The sequence below is a fragment of the Mesoplodon mirus genome, assembly GCF_964341445.2.
Source record: "Mesoplodon mirus genome assembly, chromosome: 15".
NCBI classification, from domain to species: Eukaryota; Metazoa; Chordata; class Mammalia; order Artiodactyla; family Ziphiidae; genus Mesoplodon; species Mesoplodon mirus.
In genome coordinates, this window is record NC_138991.1 from 10958399 (window position 1) to 10977533 (window position 19135).

Sequence of the window (19135 nt, forward strand, 5' to 3'; positions counted from 1 at the left end):
TCACCAATAATTTAAATGAGAGATCCAGTTGAAAAGACCGTTGACATATACCCTTAGTGGGATAATTAAAAAGCACTAGCAGCTTTGATTTCCATTTTCATGAATACATACAAGACGAATCTGTATTTTACAGTTAAAAGTTATACAAAAAGTCAAGCCCTGAAGTATTTCTTCCCCTAAGAGAAAAGTTCTGATGTTAAAACTTTGTTAAAAAAAAAAGAGAGAGAGAAAGAGAGAGAGGTAGTATGTGAAAGTATTTTTACTTAAAATGTTGAAGCCCTGCACCGCTTATAATATAAATGAAATGTAACCTTCTACTTATTAACATTTTGCCATTCAAGAGTCAAATTTATAGAACTCAACAGAATGTTAAACCTGGAATGCCATTAAAAAACAGTGGTTATATAACTGGAAGAACTTCAATGAATTCAACAAAAAGTACACTGTATTACATAATGCTGTGCAGTTAACAGTTTAGTGATAATATGTTTAGTGGTAAAATGCGAACAAAATACACTGAAGTATTCTGAGTCAAGAGAGCTTCATTTAATCAACTTTACTTCATATACTTTTACCATATAGAGAAAATATCCTTCAAAACGGAGTCATTTGATTCTTCATTGTTTTAATAGCACACAATTGTTATAAGGTATCCATTCTAGCCCTAGCATAAAATTAATCAATAAATAACTCTGAGAGAAATATCCATAAGTCACAGGGAACTCATGTAGTTCATACTATTCTTAGTCTCTATATACAAGCTACTGTAGTGCCTGTGCACCTCCATACAATGAAACCAGGCAAGGAACGAAAGTTAGCAGCCTTACTCTTACCTTGCTAAGTGGATGCATCGGAAAGTAATAAATAGCCTCATAAAATTAATCGATACACTCTACCTGTCAAAGGTGAATACGACATACTTTTCATAAAGTGTAGGCAGTGTTCCTAGAAATCCCATTAAGGAAAACCCAAAATTTTCATATAAAAAGTGCACAAGGTTGTCCTGTGTGTAAAAATCTCTTAGTTTGGGTGCATTTTTTTTTTTAACAAAAATAACTCACACTACTCAAATACATTAAAAGAGTAAAAAGGCAGACAAACAAAATATACACACAAACAACAAAAGGAATGATTTCTAATGAGATTTGGAATGAGGACAAGAAGAGGTTACGGGAGGGAGTCTCCCATATCACCAGAGTCAATGGAACTGCCTTTCACAACATAAGTGATGCCCAAATGGAATGAGCTTGTAAATATGAAAGCTACAAGGGCTTCCCTGGTAGCACAGTGGTTGAGAGTCTGCCTGCCGATGCAGCGGACACGGGTTCGTGCCCCAGTCTGGGAAGATCCCACACGCCGTGGAGCGGCTGGGCCTGTGAGCCACGGCCGCTGAGCCTGCGCGTCCGGGGCCTGTGCTCCGCAACGGGAGAGGCCGCAACAGTGAGAGGCCCGCATACCGCAAAAACAAAAAACAACAACAAAAAAAGCTACAAGATGGGCAAACATGTACCTGAACAACTGTTAGAGTTTAATTCAGGAACATAGCTTCAATGCTTTATAACTTAGGAAGCAACCCCTAAAAACAGTCAATTGATTTGATTTCTTAGAAATTAGGGAAAAAAAAAAAGCATTTGAAAAAATTACTCGCTACAATTAGCAACAGAGGAACAATATTAAAAAATCAAAATACAAAATGAGGAATATAGGAGCCAAGGTCCCAAAGTACCGAAAGATAGACTCAGACTTCTTCACGTTAGAATTAAAAAGATATACAGTTAAAGGAAAAATTAACCAGGCTCTGCACAGCAGGTTAAATATGCAACCACTTCAAACGGAAATGATCTAGTCCTTATGTGTAGTTCTGGGAATGTGCTCTAACATCCAGTTCTCTATAGACAAAATAGCAAAAGCACATCATTTCATTAGCAAAGGCCCCTTTGTTTTAGACTTAAATTCACCTCTGACCCACTGAAGTTTATATTAATTATCAAACTACTATTTTAATAACATTTTAAGCTTGCAATATATTTTTTTCATGCCTATCCAGATCACTGGTTCAGAGGTATATATGCTTTAAACTAGCCAAATTTACAAGTCTCCATGGCATCCTCACTCAGAAAACATTCAAACGCGACGGTTTCATAGTGTTATGATCGTTCCATCTTCTTCTAAGAGTTTTTGATCTGGAGCACGCGTTTCATATTCTGTATTTGTGCCACTTGCTAAGGACGCTAAGCTCACTGCATTAGAAGGAATAAAACCGTTCTGTCCAGATTCAAAACTGAGTTCTATTTGTGTTAATGATTCCAGGCTCTCAGTGTTACGCACAGCCTTAGGGATCTGCTGTGGCACGCCATTGTCTTCAATAATAATGTCATCTTCATCGCTGTCTTCATCCTCTGGCTCAAAGCTCGGTTCGATCTGCTGTGGATAGCCAGGAAGGCTGTTGTCAGTAGACTGGCCAGAGCTGCCGGAAGTCCGACTGTTCCTAATGACATTATTCCTCTGGTTTGCTGGTCTCACTGTGATGATGAGGTTGCGGCTGTTTGCAATCATCATGTCAGTTACTTGATCTAGACTCTTCCCGGAAACTTCTATGCCATTAACTTCTAAAACTTCATCATTAACGGCTAATAGTCCTGTGCTTTGAGCCAGACCTCCTGGCACAAGTCTGGATATAAAGATCCCTGGGACCTTCTCTAAGCCATGGGGTGTCACCCTGACACTGGAGCCATCCCGGATGTAGAATCCTAGGGGTTTCTCCGTGCCATATTTGTAAAGACGGACCCTACGATGTGTTTCTGGGAGGATATCCACGTCTATAATAGAAGACACAGGTCTGAAGTCCTGGGGCATACTAATGACTATGTGTGGCTTTTTTCTATGGTTGTCAGGACGCAACACATTGGTTAAAACATTCTTCTTCTTTATTAGTGTGTCTGTACCAAAGGCACTGTAGTCTGCTTCTTCTGTTTAAAAATAAAATAAAATAATTATAGAAATGCTGTAAAAACGCCCATTTATCTATTGTGGAATCTGTACAGAAAGGACAACTCAAAAATATTTGGTACGTAAACAAACTTGTTAAATATCAGCCTGTTCCTACCGGCTGAAAATGTAGTGCAGTAGTAAGACATGATATATACCAGAAAAGCCCAATAGGTGGCCCTCTCGAGTATTCACCATGAAGTTACCAAAAGTTGAAGTTAAATTTAATAAAGCTCAATGACTTTAACAACATTAAATATGGCAGATGAAATTCTGATAAGCCTCGCACACACATTCTTAAACACCATTTAAAACAAGTTATTTACATTGTATTTTCCCTATGTTTGTTTAAACACCTCCAATTTGCATGCTTATCATATTTGACTCAATGACACGAAATTGGACACTTTTGAAGCTCAAATACCTGTATTAAAGTCTGGGCAGACAGTGTACAGGCAGACCTCTTTTTACTGCGCTTCGCAGATAATTGTGTGTTTTTACAAATTGAAGGTTTGTGGTGACCCTGCACCGAGCAAGTCTACCGACGCCATTTTTCCGACAGCATTTGCTCACTTCGTGTCTCTGGGTCACATTTTGTTAATTCTTGCAATACTTCAAACTTTCAAATTATTATACTTGTTACGATGCGCTTTGATCAGTGATCTTTGACATCACTACTGCGAAAAGATTATGACCTGCTGAAGGCTCAGGTGATGGTTAACATTTTTTTTAGCAAAAAAGTATTTTAAAATTGAGTTATGTATTTTTTTAGACATGATGCTATTACACGCTAAATTTGTGCAAGAATTCATGTGACTTGCTTTATCGCGATATTTGCTTTAATGAACCCTCAATATATCTGAGGTCTGCCTGTAATTAAATGAAATGGATAATACACATAAAATGATAATGTAATTAAATGAATGCATATCAAACACAGGAATTTTGGTCTTCTGCAAGTACACTCTCCCTCAGTTTTCTGGGGGAGTTCTTAACCTTTCACTTTCCCACTTTTGAAAGAGGCTGAGCTATAAGACAGAGACAATAGGGAGGGGTGAGGATTCTGGCAAAGCTGAGAGCTCCTGCCCCATTTAATGGCATGGCTTTTCTCACTCCAGGCAGCTTTTCTTCACGGACTGTAGGAATTTGTGTGGACAGTCCAACTTGTCAGAAAGTCTTGTTTTGTTAGGTTAAAAAAAAAAAAAAACAACTTCCCATTTTAAAATGCCAACACCTAATTAAATAACAACAAAAACCTGTTTGAGCAAAATAACGTCTGGGGGATGAATTTATTCTTCAAGCCAGCAATTTATAATTTCTGATGTAAACTAGGGAAAACAGGGCACTAAAACTAGATCTTCTTAAATCCCACAGCTGGAGGTAGACAGTCTACAAACAACACATCTCATCAGAGGATGAGGAAACGGAATTAACAGCAGGCATAAAAGGTGAAATCACATTTCAAAAATAACTGGAATGGGGATAAACTAACAAGTCACAATCTCCAAGGATGAAAAAAATATTTAATAAGAATAAAAAAGACAAAAGTGCCCCACCAACCCAAGAACTAGTTTAAAGTCCTAGTCTCAATCACTGCTACAGACAACAGTAACATCACCAGACTGTGTCTGCACAGGGCTTCCATCTGTAGTTTCTTGTCACCCAACTCTCGGCCCCCCTGTCGGTAAGTACTATTACCTTTACTTTATAGACCAGGAAATTAAGGGTACAAAATAAGGTACAGATGGAAGACTGGCCCCAGGTTTTCTTACTAAGGCCAATACCGTACATGTTCAATTCACACAGTGAATGTTAAATGTCCACTGTGTGTCAGAGCCTGGAGAACTTCAGTATTCTTTTCTCAGTGCTGCTTGAACACTCTTCAAAAGCCAGTTTCAGATAAATGTACAAGACTAGGGGTACCTGGGGACTTCCCTGGTGGTGCAGTGGTTAGGACTCTGCGCTCCCAATGCAGGGGGGGCCTGGGTTTGATTCCTGGTCAGGGAACTAGATCCCACATGCATGTCACAACTAAGGAGCCCACCTGCCACAACTAAGACCCAGCACAACCAAGGGAAAAAAAAAAAAAAAGCCTAGTGGTACCTGATTTGGGGGCATTTTCCCCCCTGGGGATAATTTTGCTTCATTTATGGAGAAAGTACTTACACTGTGTTCTTACAAAGACAGAAATTTATTTATAGTTTGGCTTGGGAAATAAATTGACTGACAAAAGAATCTTTTGGGCAAAATGTAGCCAAAAATCTATCAACAATGATCTTCTACTGAATGTGTTTATTCAAAATTGTATATTTCATTTTACAATCAATTAAGAAAGCCCACACAATTTTTATATGGGAAATTCCAGACCATACAAAAGGAGAACAAAACTAAGTTGCCTACATACCTATTCATGGGAAACCTGACCAAAAAACCCCCCAAATCTGCATAATTTGGCATCGCATCCAGACTCTGTTTGAATGCTCTCTGCTAAATTCTCAAAAGCAATATGCCCCAGTACAAAGGCACCTTTGTTCTCCCATCTAGCTAATCAGTTTCCAGCCACTGGGAAAAGAAATATTTTGGCAGAAAGCCAGGGTGCAGGGTGTCAGTTTAAAGTGTAAAGGTGAACATCTACAGGGAACAGGGCTGACGTTCCACCTGAGCATGTCTGTCAAAGTACAAAACTCAGAAAGAGACGGAAAGTTGGAATCCTGGCTCACGGCAACCTTTCACTTGTATAAACCAAGGCTTTATGAAGCAGTATGTGATATAGGCTCAGCGAAACCTCACCTATCCCGAGCCTGACAATCTCAGCTCACCGAAACAGACAAGGATCTACCCCTGGAATGCCGCCAAACAGCCAAACTGGATGTCTCACTTCCTTACACACAAAAAGCCCCTGTGCTTTACTCACAGGGGAAGGGAGCCCTGAAGGGCCTCCCTCTGAGCCTCTTACTTTTTAAACATTAATTCCAAAAAACCCTGGTTATCTCATTCCTCAGCTCACAGTCTTAAGTCACAGTCAGGGGTAAGGGTCCACTAGTGAGTGGCAGGCACAGATAGAAAAAATAAAAGCCTACAGTGATGAAAAAGCAAACCTGAAAACAAACAAACAAAACAAAAGCGTTATATAAATCCCAGCAGCATCCGTGTACAGTAACAAAACAGTAACAGTTCATGGTAGAGTCATCAAGAAAGTTCAAGATTATGACCCATTTCAAGTTCAGTAGGAAGACAGGGGAAGAATGAAATAATTTTTGAAATTGTTCTAATCAAGGGGTGGACAACCTTCTTCTGTAGAGTTGTACAGTAAATATTTTAGGTATTGCAGGTCATATGGTCTCTGTTGCAAAAGCAGCCACAGGCGACACAGAACGGAGTGATCATGGCTGTGTTCCATGAAAACTTTATTTATAAAAACAGCCAGCAAGCCTGAGTTTGCCAACCCTTGTTCTAATCCAAAATGGTTAAATGAAATAGATGTGGCAACTTTAAAAGGATTAAACATCACTTAAAGCAATATTCAAAGCCTGCAGATCCCTTCACTTCCTAATATAAGAAAAATCAATTGCCAGATACTTAAGAAGCACCTGCTACTATGTGGCTAGACATCCTGCTGTGTGCTGCAGATCCAGTGCACAAAACAGCTAAGGTGCTTGCTTTCATGGTGTTTACAGACTAAAATAGATGGCAATTAACAAAGAACTTGAAACCATTATATTACTACAAAGGTGCCAAGAGCTGTGAAGTTTATCAGTGGGAACTCAGCCGGGTCTGCAGGGTAAGGCAAGGCTTCTCTGGGGAGTGTGGTTTATACTGAGACTGGAAAACAAACCAGTAGCTAATCAGGTAGAAGGGAGGGAAGAACTTCCAGGTGCAGATACAACAAATACAGAGCCGGGCAGGATGGGGTCTTTGGAGGAGACAGTGAGAAGGCAGGGTGGGAGGGGAGAGAAGAGGAGGAGTTAGAGCCAAGTCAATGCAGCCAGGGCCCTGCAGACAGACAGGGCCTCCGGGGAAGTGGGGGAGGATTACGGGCTTCAGCCTGAGGGCAAAGGGAACAAAACCAAGGATTTGGGTTTTCTACAAAGCTCACTCTGGCTGCAAGCTGAAGGGGCCTGCGGGGGAAGACAGGAGGTTACTGCAGGTAATTTAGGATGGTACTTGGCCTGGAGCAGAGGCAGTGGAATGGGGAAATAAGTTTGAAAAATAATTAGAACACATTTTTTTGTTTGTTTTTTTGTTTTTTTTTGCAGTACGCGGGCCTCTCACTGCTGTGGCCTCTCCCGTTGCGGAGCACAGGCTCCGGACGCACAGGCTCAGCGGCCATGGCTCACGGGCCCAGCCGCTCCGCGGCATGTGGGATCTTCCCGGACCGGGGCACGAACCCGTATCCCCTGCATCGGCAGGCGGACTCTCAACCACTGCGCCACCAGGGAAGCCCGCAAGAACACATTTTTAAAAGGCCAGGTAACTGAATAAAAAGGTATGTCAGGAAACGGGGAAATAAGTTTGAAAAATAATTAGAACACATTTTTAATAGGCTTGGTGACTGAAAAAAAGGTATGTGTCAAAGGCGACACCCAGGTTTCTATTATAAGCAACTGGCGTCACATTCTGAGCTGCTACTCCACAATTTCCTCTTTTTATTTTATTTAATTTTTTTATTTCTGGGGCCGTACCTTCTGTTAAACTATTTTTTACAATTTACTATTAAAATGTATACTCTTTAGACCATTTCTAAATTAAACCCTGACTCACTAAAATATAACCTTAAAATACAACTCCCAAATAACATCCAATGCACAGTAAAGTTCTAAGAGACAGTTTAAGTGGCTGCCCAGTTCCAGGTGTCTGGGCCACAAGGCCATGTCCTAACGCAGATGAGGCTTAAAGCAAGGCCCTTCTGGTGTTTCCAACATACTCCTTTGAATAAACCCATGATGCAAATATGTTTGTCTGATGGCACAGAGAAACAGACTGTGACACAGCAAGAAGTTGTGGTGTAGGTATTCTGATCAGATCTGGCGAGAAGTCCGTGCAGGTCAATGGGCCTCAGACTTGGCTGATCATCACAACTGGCTTTTAAAAAATACACATTTCCCTGGCTGCATTCCAAACCTACAGGAATGACCTGAGTACTTTTTCTAAAGGTGCAACCTTTAAATATTTTCGGAGATTGTTTACCATACAATAACCACCTGAACAACAAGAGAGGAAAAACTCTCTTTTTCCCTCAAATAAATGAGGAAATTCTAAACTCTGACAGGGGGAGGGGGCTGGCAAAAGCCCTAGGATCCTCTGCGAAAGTAACTTTTAAAATATCAGGTTTTTTGTTTTGTTTTTGCTTCCACAATAACAGCCCTGGAAATAGAGCCTGGGTTTTCTCCTCTAACAATAAATTATTGTAAAACATAAAACTTTTCAAGATATGCAACGACACTACCCCCGAGTTCAAGCTATGAAGTGGTTTATGCCTTCAATCGTGAGCTTTCACTTCAAAGAAGCTTTATTTCGTAGAGGGTATCAGACTTTAAAAGGTCACATGGTTTTAAAATTTAAAATCGTTTTCATATCTGTCTTAAAAACATCGCTTGGTGCCACATCAAGGGCAACTGCTGCCCTACTGCTTCCTAAATTGGAAGCAACAGGCCCGTAAAACAGAATATGTGTTGTAGTTAAGTAAGAAAATGTAACTGTACTTAATGCCATGTTTTACGTTAGTTTCCTGAATTTAATGTTCATTAAAGTTTAAGTAAAATCAGCTTTCTACTTAAGCATCTGTTGAGCTTTGTTTAAAAGAAAAAAAGTATCACCACGAACTACAGGGCACTGTGTAACTCTTTAAGAAAGACAACATGTTAACTCTACCTAAATAACCAGAGAGTAATCTGGTAAAGGTGGAGGTTGGGGGGCCCTAGCTAGGGTGGTCAGAAGAGGCCCCTCTGGGAAAGTCATATGAGCTGAGAACTGAGGGAGGAGGAGGCAGTCATGGGACCAGCTGCAGGAAAAGCATTCCTTACAGAAGGAACAGCAAGTGCAGGAGCACAGAGACGGCAACAAGCCCGCTGAGTCCTAGGGACAGAAAGAAAGCCAATGTGGTTGCTGTGAGGTGGGAGTGGGAGAATGGAGGAAGGAGACGCTGCTGCGGAGCACAAATCAGGACCGATTTTATTCTGGATACAAGGGAAACCATTGGAGGGTTTTCAGCAGGAATGAATCGACTGACTGACTTCTCATGTTTTGCTTAAGTCATATTTGTATTAGTTACTTTTTTTTTTTTTTGGCCACACCGGGTGGCATGCCGGATCTTAGTTCCCTGACCAGGGTTTGAACCCGTGCCCCCTGCGGTGGAAGCATGGAGTCTTAACCGCCGGACCACCAGGGATGTCCCAAAGTTACATTTTTAAAAACGAAAATTTTCTGTTGAACACACTGCCTATTTCTAGATCAAATTCTAAGGGCTATGAATTGTATTGGTTATTTACCTCTACAGCATAGATAACTTTTGTTTACATCTAAACATACTTGAAAAGGAAATAGCAGAAGATAACCACCCTTAAAAGATGTCAGGATTAATCCTATGATCACGTAAGTGTTACAATTCCAGTAACAAAAACATGTGGTAGTATAATCCAACACCTATAATCTTTCTAAGGGGATAATCCAACGAGTTTTGTCAGTTTAGAAATAGTCGTTCTACATTTAAACACATGCTCCAAACAGCAAACCTGTAATGAAAATTACAACTGCTAACAAGACAGGCCTTCTATTCAACAACAATGATTTAAATTATTCTGCTTAAAAGGACAAGTTCCACCCCAATGTTTTGTCTTCTCCTCTTCCTTCTCCAACATTCTGTACATAGCTTTCTAAGAACCATCCCTGCTCTTCATCTCAGCTAGCCCTTATGTCCACTCCCCAAAATTTCACCTATCACTTTTCTGCAGACTTTCAGCTCTTTGATCAGCCTCTAGATTTCCACCCTAAGCTCCAGCCCATCATTTCTGATTTCCTACGGGACAAGGTTGAAACTGGACAGCCAGATAAGCTTTTTTGTCCTATAACCAAACCAATTTTCTTTCCAAGTCAATCTCTCTTCCAGACTGTACCTGTTTTATGGCACCATCAGGCTCAAATCCAGAAAGCTATTTTCCTCTGGACACCTCTTCAACCCTCTGCCATCCAGGGGGGAGCGCAGTGACTCTCAGATCCTCCCCCTTTATCTTCCTCACCTGGTCTCCTGCCGGGGCAGGCTTCTCAGCGTCTCTCACCCCCCTGCTCCTTGCTCTCTCCTGTAAGACTGCTGCATACTCCAATTCATCCTGAACAGCCAAATGAGTCTTCCTGAAGTAACACTCTAATTGTACCACACCCCTGTCACATACCTAGGAAATCCATCTTAGGGGTCTTTGGGAAAATGAATTTGTGTGTTTGTAAAGTATTTTGTAAACAGTCAAGTGATACAGGTGTAAGTTACCCTACCCTTGGAGGTTTATTTTGTTGGCAGACTTTAGTTCCTCCAAACCCAGAAGCAAAGATACACAATCAGTGGAATTTCAAAGCCCTAGGAGTGGTCCAATGCTTATCAACTGATTGGAAATAAAGTTTCACCTTCAAGGGTAATTTCTACCCACTCTCTCAAACTGCTTTCTGGGTTGGTTTACAAACACAGTAAGTCTTTGATTATCCCACCAATACTGGGCTTGTGGCTCTCATGTTGCCTTTCCAAACCTCTTTATTTACCAAAGACAAAGGAATAAATGGCACACACCATGGCCATCTATAGGCAGACACAGATAAACACACACACGGAGGAGGCCACAAAGTTAAAAGTTTTAGGGCTCAAAATACATTTCAATTCTTGCCATATAGAGTGGTTATTTTAAAATGTTCTTTTGAGAGACCAATATCAATGTTTACATTCCTCCAAAATAAAGACGTGCTCTCTGATTTTCCAGATAATTCACTAGTTTTATTTCTGTGAAAAATGCCTTAAAAGGAAAGAAAACATTCACCGGAGGCATACTACATGCCAGAGCACTGCACTGAGCTCATTTAAACTTCCTAGTAATCCTATGAGATAGTATGTTCATTCTATAGATAAAGACACCGAGACCCAGGAAGAATAAACAGCTTTCCTTCAGGTACCTATTAAGTGGTGCATACAGTATTTCAAAGTTAGTGGCTACCAAAAAAGTAGAATGTTTCCCTGACTCCAAAGTCATACTCCTTCTACCACATCTTTCTGAATGGACAAAATTCCATTCAACAAAGTGAAGATTCAATAAATTCCTAATTTCCATTTTTAAAAAATCTAAGAGGTTATAAAGTAATTAAAACCACAATCTTTCAGACTTCCCTGGTGGTGCAGCGGTTAAGAATCCGCCTGCCAATGCAGGGGACACGGGTTCGATCCCTGGTCTGGGAAGATCCCACACGCCACGGAGCAACTAAGCCTGTGCGCCACAGCTACTGAGCCTGCACTCTAGAGCCCGCGAGCCACAACTACTGAGCCCGCGAGCCACAACTACTGAGGCCCCCGCCCCTAGAGCCCGTGCTCCGCAACAAGAGAAGCCACCTCAATGAGAAGCCCGTGCACCACAATGAAGGGTAGCCCCCGCTCGCCGCAACTAGAGAAAGCCTGCGCGCGGCAACGAAGACCCAACGCAGCCAAAAATAAAATAAAAATAAATTTTAAAAAAACCCCGCAATCTTTCCAAAGTATACTTAGTGAAGTGTAAAGATGTCATTTAAACCAGTAATATCACAGATGTCTTAACTCACTTGTTAGTTAATATGGTAAGAAGATTCACACAAAATGTCTATTCATTAAATTTGTAGTGAATTCTGTGTATCCTATCAATGAGGAAAATAAACAACTTCTAATTCTAAAACAATTTTTCTCAACATTGTTACTTACCCTTTTTTTGTATAAAAATCCTAAGCAGTGGGTTGGCCGTTGAAACAGCTTTGTGATAATTATCATCGTTATTTATAGGTAGTAAATCTCCGTGGATGTCTGCATAGCCTACTAAAACGTCAACATTGGGTATCTTATGAACATGTTGCAGTAATCCATAAAACTCCTCAAACTTTCCAGGTTTTGATCTTTCCAGTGAAAACCGACGAAATTCAGCTCCAAACTATAAATAAACATATTAATTTTAAAAAAGGTAACAGGATCCAATCTTAAAATGCATGACAGAAAAATTCACAGGCACAGTATTTCCCTTAATGAAGAAGACAGTTCCGATAACACGGTCTATTGTCAGAAACCTCATTATCAGGAGATAAAACAACATAAGGAAGGCACAGGAATGTGTCTGCTCACTGCTGCATCTCTGACGGGCATTCCCTTCAAGAGATGCAGGCTCAACTTAATCCCTGGGGTACCCAGGCCTCACTGGGGACTGTCCTGCAGAGTGACTCAGCTCAAACAAACCCTGATCCTGACAGCAGTATCTGCTCCTCACTCAGGCCATGGGGTAACAAAGATGTTCCTAAGTCTTTATTTGACTGGTAGCAAAAAGCATCTAAGTTTCCTCCCCCATAAAAGGAATTACAATTTCACAGGAAGTGGCAAGAATTAACAGCAACATATATAAAAAGGACTTTGAGTTTCTTGGCACTAAGGTAGGATACAAATGGAGGTATGTCATAGAAGAAACAGGTTTAGAGATAAGAAGTGTCTTCCCTATGTTAATCTTAAAAAAACACACACACAATACATTAAATATATGTCCTCCAACTCTCCAATTAAAGCAAAAGTGTTTACGTGCTTGGCACAGTGCTAGGCCCTAGAGAATGAAAGGCTCAGGCCTGCACCAGAGCTCAGCAATTAGTGGGGAAAGAGAATAACTATATGAGAGGCATTAAGGGATCACACAAACAGGGAGGACGACACTTCCATCATGCCCAATATTTATCTCCACAATTCTGGTTCTCAGGTCTGCTTCCCTACTCCAGATTCACACCTCTGCCTTCCAAATGCCAAATTATTTAAGTGGTTCTTATTCAACATGAAGGACTGGCTTCATCTAGTCCATAATAAACAGGATCCATGACTTAACTATGGGACTAGCATGGCATTTCCTCAAATGTGGAAACGTAAGAAAGATTCATCAGCCTTCCTCAAAAAGTGCCCCCGTCACACAAGTTTGGGAAATGCTTCATAACTATAATCACACTCTTAGGAATCACTGTGTAGACCAGATATTAAATGCTCAGTTAAGTCCTGTGGTTGATTTAAAAAAAAAAAAAAAGTTTTTAAACAAATGTTTGCCAAGTGTGTTTGACCACTGAACTCATTTTTCCTCTAAATATCTATTATTGGCAAGAAACACTAAAGTACCCCTAAGACAGCCTTAAGCATCTTGCAGAGAAAGTCTCTATCAGAATAATTTGAGCAGGTTACAAATGTGTCAATTCACTTCCCTAAGGATCCCATGGTCTCTCTGAACTCACTGCTTTTGCTATCTCCAAGAAGTTCATCTGCCTTGCTTATACCCACACTACTCACTAGTTTTAAATTAAAATAAAAAATTACTAAAACCGCTTCTTACCTCTAACAAATTAAAAGTTTCCAGAACACATTCCTGAAACATAAACACTAACATCTGTCAAGAAAGTAAGGTGACTCATTTCTAAAGCACTCAAGAAGTGCAGTCACACCTTCACGTTTCAAAGTAAATAATAACTGGGGAACACCCTTCATATCAGAGTTAGTCTTATGATGTTATAAAAAGTCATAGTTTCTTCTCCATTTTCTTTATTCTGGTATCACAACATCCTAGTGCTTTCTGATTCATCTCAGGGTTTTATTACTTCCCCTGGTGAATGGGAGTAACATCTAATAATTGAATATTTTAGGGCTGCAATGTTTTTGCTAAAGCTTGTGGATAAAAACTCTTTGCTCAACATTTTTTTCTCTTGCTTAAATGTTATGATAAAAACAATGGAAAATTGTATGGCTTCACAAGTAGATGTGCCCTTTTGCAATGTCAGCAGAAAAAAAAAAAAGAGAAATTGTTATGCTTCTTGCAGCAAAACAATAGGATTAAGAGAACTTTTTACTACATGAAGAAAAATACTAAAATAGAGATAACATTAAGACCCAATCAACAACTATTATAACTTTTTTTAGCCTGGTCTAGTTTGCCTTGGTCACCCAGAATGTGTATGGACACCTGTCTCCCAGCATCTTTTGGTACACTCTAGAAATGAAAACTTAATTTTAATATTGTTTGCCCATGAATAATAACTAGGAAATGTACAGCTCCAAGACTATTCCAAGTGTTTAATAACCTAAGGTTATTAAAGGACATCACCTTGATTATTAAGAGCTTTTCCAACTCTGGAGAAACAGGAAGATAAATCAGTTACCAAAGAAAAGTCACATGGTAACTGGTATCACAACTTAACTATACTTATATTTGCATTATCCATTACTTTATTTGTACCATTTCCCCCTTCCATGAGCAAAGATACGACGTTGACACTGTTTTCTATGCAGAAGAAAAAGAAAACCTGAAACGTGGATCTGTACGTCACCAAGTTGTGGTTACAACCTCTTAGCAACCAGCTTTGTAAAAAGCTGTGATATCACCAAAGCAGTGAAAAAGGAAGTATTGTTTCACACATCTGTCCAAATATTTTTTAAATGGTAAAGATGCCAAGTGTTTTATTTAATCCATTAAAAATAAATATGTATTTAAAACATAAGGTGTCACTGACACACTAGAAACAGCACCTCTACTGTGTCTATTTATCAGCAGCTAGAACACCAGTGGGACCACACGTTATGAGATGCAGGTTCTCAGAATGCCTTGATTCTATTTAAGAGACACGGTTCACCAGAAGTCCAGTATGGCAGGTCAAATATATAATGGGTAGTATGGGAAAAATTCACAAACCAGTTGACAGAAGAAAAGGGCAGAAAGCCTGAAATTCCAGTCCCCAAGTGCTCGAGGTTTCCTAGTCTGAGAGATAAATTACCATTTGACTGCATTTATCAGAACACCTAGAATCCCTACTCATTTTTTCCTATGATAAAAAGATTAAGTGCTTGCTACCAAGATTAGGACCATAAACTGAATTTTAACATTATGCAACATCATAAATGTCTTTCTTTTCTTAACCTCAACTCCCACAAACCCAAACTAGATTTATTACAGAAATGCCATGAGAAGGTTCAACCACTGGGCACAGAACTACCACCACTATACTGCTAGAGGAAAAGCTCTATATATTTTGAGTTATCTTAACCCTTAGTTCAAGCGTGTCACTTCAATTTGCTATGGCAGTTCCACGGAGGACACAGAAGACAGCATATTCGTGAAACTGCTATAACTACATTTCTATTCTTATTAAGCAGAAGCGTTTCGTAACTAGTGCCTATTCTGATACACAAGTCGAAAATAACATTTTAAAATAATGTGAAAAATGAATGCAGATACTCTTGATGTGATCATCTCAGTTACAGCAACTTACAGAACTTTGCTTATCAACTCCAGATAATAAAAACCATTCCACCACAGGCTCCAGGGAGCCTTCCTTCTCTACTTCACTGAAAATCACTCCTGGATTTTGCATTCTCCTCCCCCGCCCACCCCACCCCGTAGTCTTACATTCAATGATGTTTCATTATTTTTAAAGTTGATATGCTTTTACTTTTCTCCTATTCTTTCATGTGTTTTGATCTTCCCAACTCTTAGTTTCAATGTTCTCAGGGCCCAGCCCATGTCCTCTTTTCTATTCTATAAAGCCTAAAACTTATTTTGTAAAAGGTTTTAAGGTTTTGTCATAAAAAGCACACCTTGTCGAAGTCATAAGCTTTCTGAGCCCCCGTCTTCTCAGAGAATCAGACTAGGTTATCTAAGCCCCCTTTGGCTCTTCAATTCATGAAATGCTTGCTGAAAATGTTCCCGTGGCCGCGGATCATCTTCAAATTCCATCTCAAAACCCCCGTTGGAAAAACATTCCCTCACTAATCCCTATACACCGTCCTGCTCAGGGAGCCCTGCAATTTAGGAATTCAGTAGATACCGACGTAATTGAAAGTGAAAACACTTGATGTGAAAAGGTAGCAGGATGGAATGAAGAGAGCACCGGGACTCAAACTGTGAATTGCTACTCAAACGGAAGGCGATAGTGGTCATTTTATAGATGAAATGCATACCAAAGTTAGTGCTAGAAAAATCTCTAAGCAGTAAGCAAAGCTAACTTTACAAGGGCTCTTGAGTTCCCAGGGCTCTCTCCTTCACCACTTGATGCACCCTTGAGCCACAGAAAGGGGTAACATTTTGTGACCACGGGTGTTCCAAATACTCTTTACTCAGAGGCCAGGAGGTAGAATTCCTCCAAAGCTTTCGTACCACGCTGCGCTCAAACGCCTCCCATCCTCGGCTATACCTCGGCCCTTACTCCCATCCTTGAACAGGAATGATTTTTAAGAAGGTAGATTAAGCGCTCAGCTGGTCTCCTCCCTACCTGGGGCAGGAGCAGACACAACCCCCCACGCTCGTCCTCTTCACAGCAAGCGTATTATCCACCATCTCCTGCCTCCAAATCCCACCACCGCGCCCACCACGGTCCCAGACAGCGGGCAGCTCCTCAGGCCGTCCCCGGCCAGCCCCTGGCCTCCCCCAGGCCCCGGGAGCACCCCCCTCAAGGCCCTGGCCGCCGGTCCCCAGCTAGCCGGCCGCTCCGCCCAGCCCGGGCCCCGCGCACCTTGCTCTTCACCTCCATGGTGCCCAGGCAGCCGCTGCCCGCTCCGTGCCGGTGGCTGCGGTTCATCCTGAGGCCTGGCCCGCAACGGCCTCCTCCAGCCCGGCCGCCCCTCGGAGCGCGGAGAGCGAGTGCCCGGCCGGCGGGCTCGGGACTCGGCTGCGGCCCAGGCGCCTCCTCACAGGCACCTGCAGCGGAGCGACCGCGGCTCGGGTCTCCGCGCAGAGCTCCGCTCGGATAGCTCCTCACGCGGTGGGACCGAGGGTGAGACTGGCGGCGCGGCGAGCGGGAACGCGGCTCCCTCCCTCCGGGCCTCGGCGACGGCCGCGACGGCGGAGGAGGAGGAGGGGGCGGAGCACAGGGGACACGGGCCGCAGCCTGGCTCTCAGCCGCGAGCCCGCGAGCCCGCGCGCGCGCACCCCAGCCGGGCGGGAGCCGCGGCACGTGCGCGCGCTCACCTGCAGCCTCCGTAGACGCCTCGGAGGCTCGCGCTCCGCCCACACCCAATGGGAAGCGCGCACCTGCGCCCCCAGCGCCAACCAATCGATACACGCCTCGCGCAGCGCGTGGGCGGGCCGCCTCCGCGAAAGTCCCGCCCACCGCCGTACGATTGGTCCCACGCTGCGAGGGAGGGGCGGGATCACCTGAAGCTGTGGACCTCCTCTCCCGACCTAGCAGGAGAGCTGGAAAGCGCATGCGCGGGCCCTGGAGTTTCCGCCCCGGCAAGGCCGGCCGGAAGCGCGAGCGCACCTGGAGATGAGCTAGGGCGGCTGGGCCTTTTGTGCACGCGCAGGCGCGCGCCTGGTTGCCCCGGACCCGGCTCGCGCGCCGCGGGGGAATGGGAGGCGAGGCCCGGCTGGTGCGGAGGCGGGGTGGGGCTGCTATGTTTCTGCCACCCCTTGTCTCCCTTCCACTTTGGGATGCTGCCGCGTGCAGCTACGCCCCTCCACCACCCATTTGCGTCGTTTAGGGGTCTGGCTGCAACTCTGATTACAAAATTCAAGTTTTCCCGCCTCTGCAACAGTCACTGGGGAAGAATCTCAGGGCTCTACTGGCTTGGTTTTGTTGGTAGAGACTCTTTCTGCAGTCCGTAAAGTCCCATGGGGTCGAGTAGCCGCTGGGAGGGAGGGAAAGTGGGCAGAAGCTCGGGATGGCTCCTCGAAGGTCCGGCTTCCCCGAGTACTTCTAGACCGGCCCTCCAGGGCTTTCTTTTTTTCTTTTCTTTTTAATTTATTTTTAACCTCTGAAATCTTCCTCTCCCTCCAGCCCTTTCTGGGCTATTCGTTGTGTCCACCAATGACAGCCTCCAGATTGCTTTGTCCCCCTCCCCCCAGTGGAATGACCGAGCTATGTCCCTGATAACAAAACACTGACTCCTCTCTAAATGCCCCAGAGCTGGGTTTCTTCTCCCAGGGGCCCTTTTCAGCACTGGCCGTGCTGGGGAGGTGAGGAGGAGACCCCCAACGCTCCCCCACTCCCACACCTGCAGGGGGCTCATCATGGCACTGCGGCTCATCAAGGAGCTGTGGAACCCTCCTGTGAGCTGGACCTGGGCCGGCGGGGGGGGGGGTTCTAACCTGAAATGGCCAAGAACATCTAGTTAGGGTGCTGCATTCCACCTGAGTCCTCCGAGGCTTCCTCCCCTTATCTCATGCCTCCAATCCCTCCTTACACTTTGCACCCCTCCTTCCCAGCACTTGTGTCAAGTTCCGGTTTCCCCATGTGTTTTGGGAGTAATCTGCTCCTGACAGAGAATGACGGCTCTGAGAAGGCAGGGACCTGTCTGCTTTGCTCACTGTGGAGCAGTAGCACCTACCTGACTCCTAGCAGGTACTCAGATATGTCTCTGCTGGGTGCTGGAGCCGAGGAGGGCGATTTCTCCATACTAACTTTACCCCACATGGGTTCAAAGGTGAGAAACCCATCTTTCCCCCTGAGGGTTCAGTCCACCAAATATTTGTGGGGGAATTTAAAGTTTTTCTGGCCATTTTGGGTGGAAGTCCAGATGGAAGGATCCCATCCCAAGCTGAGTAATAATAAAACTGCCTTCTCTACCCCCTGTTCAAAAGCACCTACTATGTGACTCAAGCTAAACTGGAAATGAAGTGTGGTGCTGTGATGGGGCGGCATGGCAGTTTGGTCTCAAGACCCCTTAATACTCTTAAAAATTATAGAGGGCCTCCAGGTATTGTGTTTATGTGTGTGATATGTCTTTCAACAGTCATTGTATTAAAATTGAAATTGAGAAATGTTTAAAACACAAGAATACACAAGCGGGCTTCCCTGGTGGCGCAGTGGTTGAGAGTCCGCCTGCCGATGCAGGGGACAGGGTTCGTGCCCCGGTCTGGGAAGATCCCACATGCCGCGGAGCGGCTGGGCCCGTGAGCCATGGCCGCTGAGCTTGCGCGTCCGGAGCCTG

General features: G+C 43.3%; 1 protein-coding gene across 1 annotated transcript; it reads right to left on the reverse strand.

The window, feature by feature from the left end:
- Window positions 1–241: 241 nt before the first annotated feature.
- Window positions 242–17026, reverse strand: PARD6B (par-6 family cell polarity regulator beta). Its single transcript, XM_082643523.1, has 3 exons — window positions 16720–17026; window positions 11912–12134; window positions 242–2969 (listed from the first exon to the last, which is right to left on the reverse strand). Exons 1-3 carry the CDS (start codon window positions 16783–16785, stop codon window positions 2140–2142), a joined length of 1119 nt encoding a protein of 372 aa, XP_082499649.1. The 5' UTR covers window positions 16786–17026; the 3' UTR covers window positions 242–2139.
- Window positions 17027–19135: the final 2109 nt, after the last annotated feature.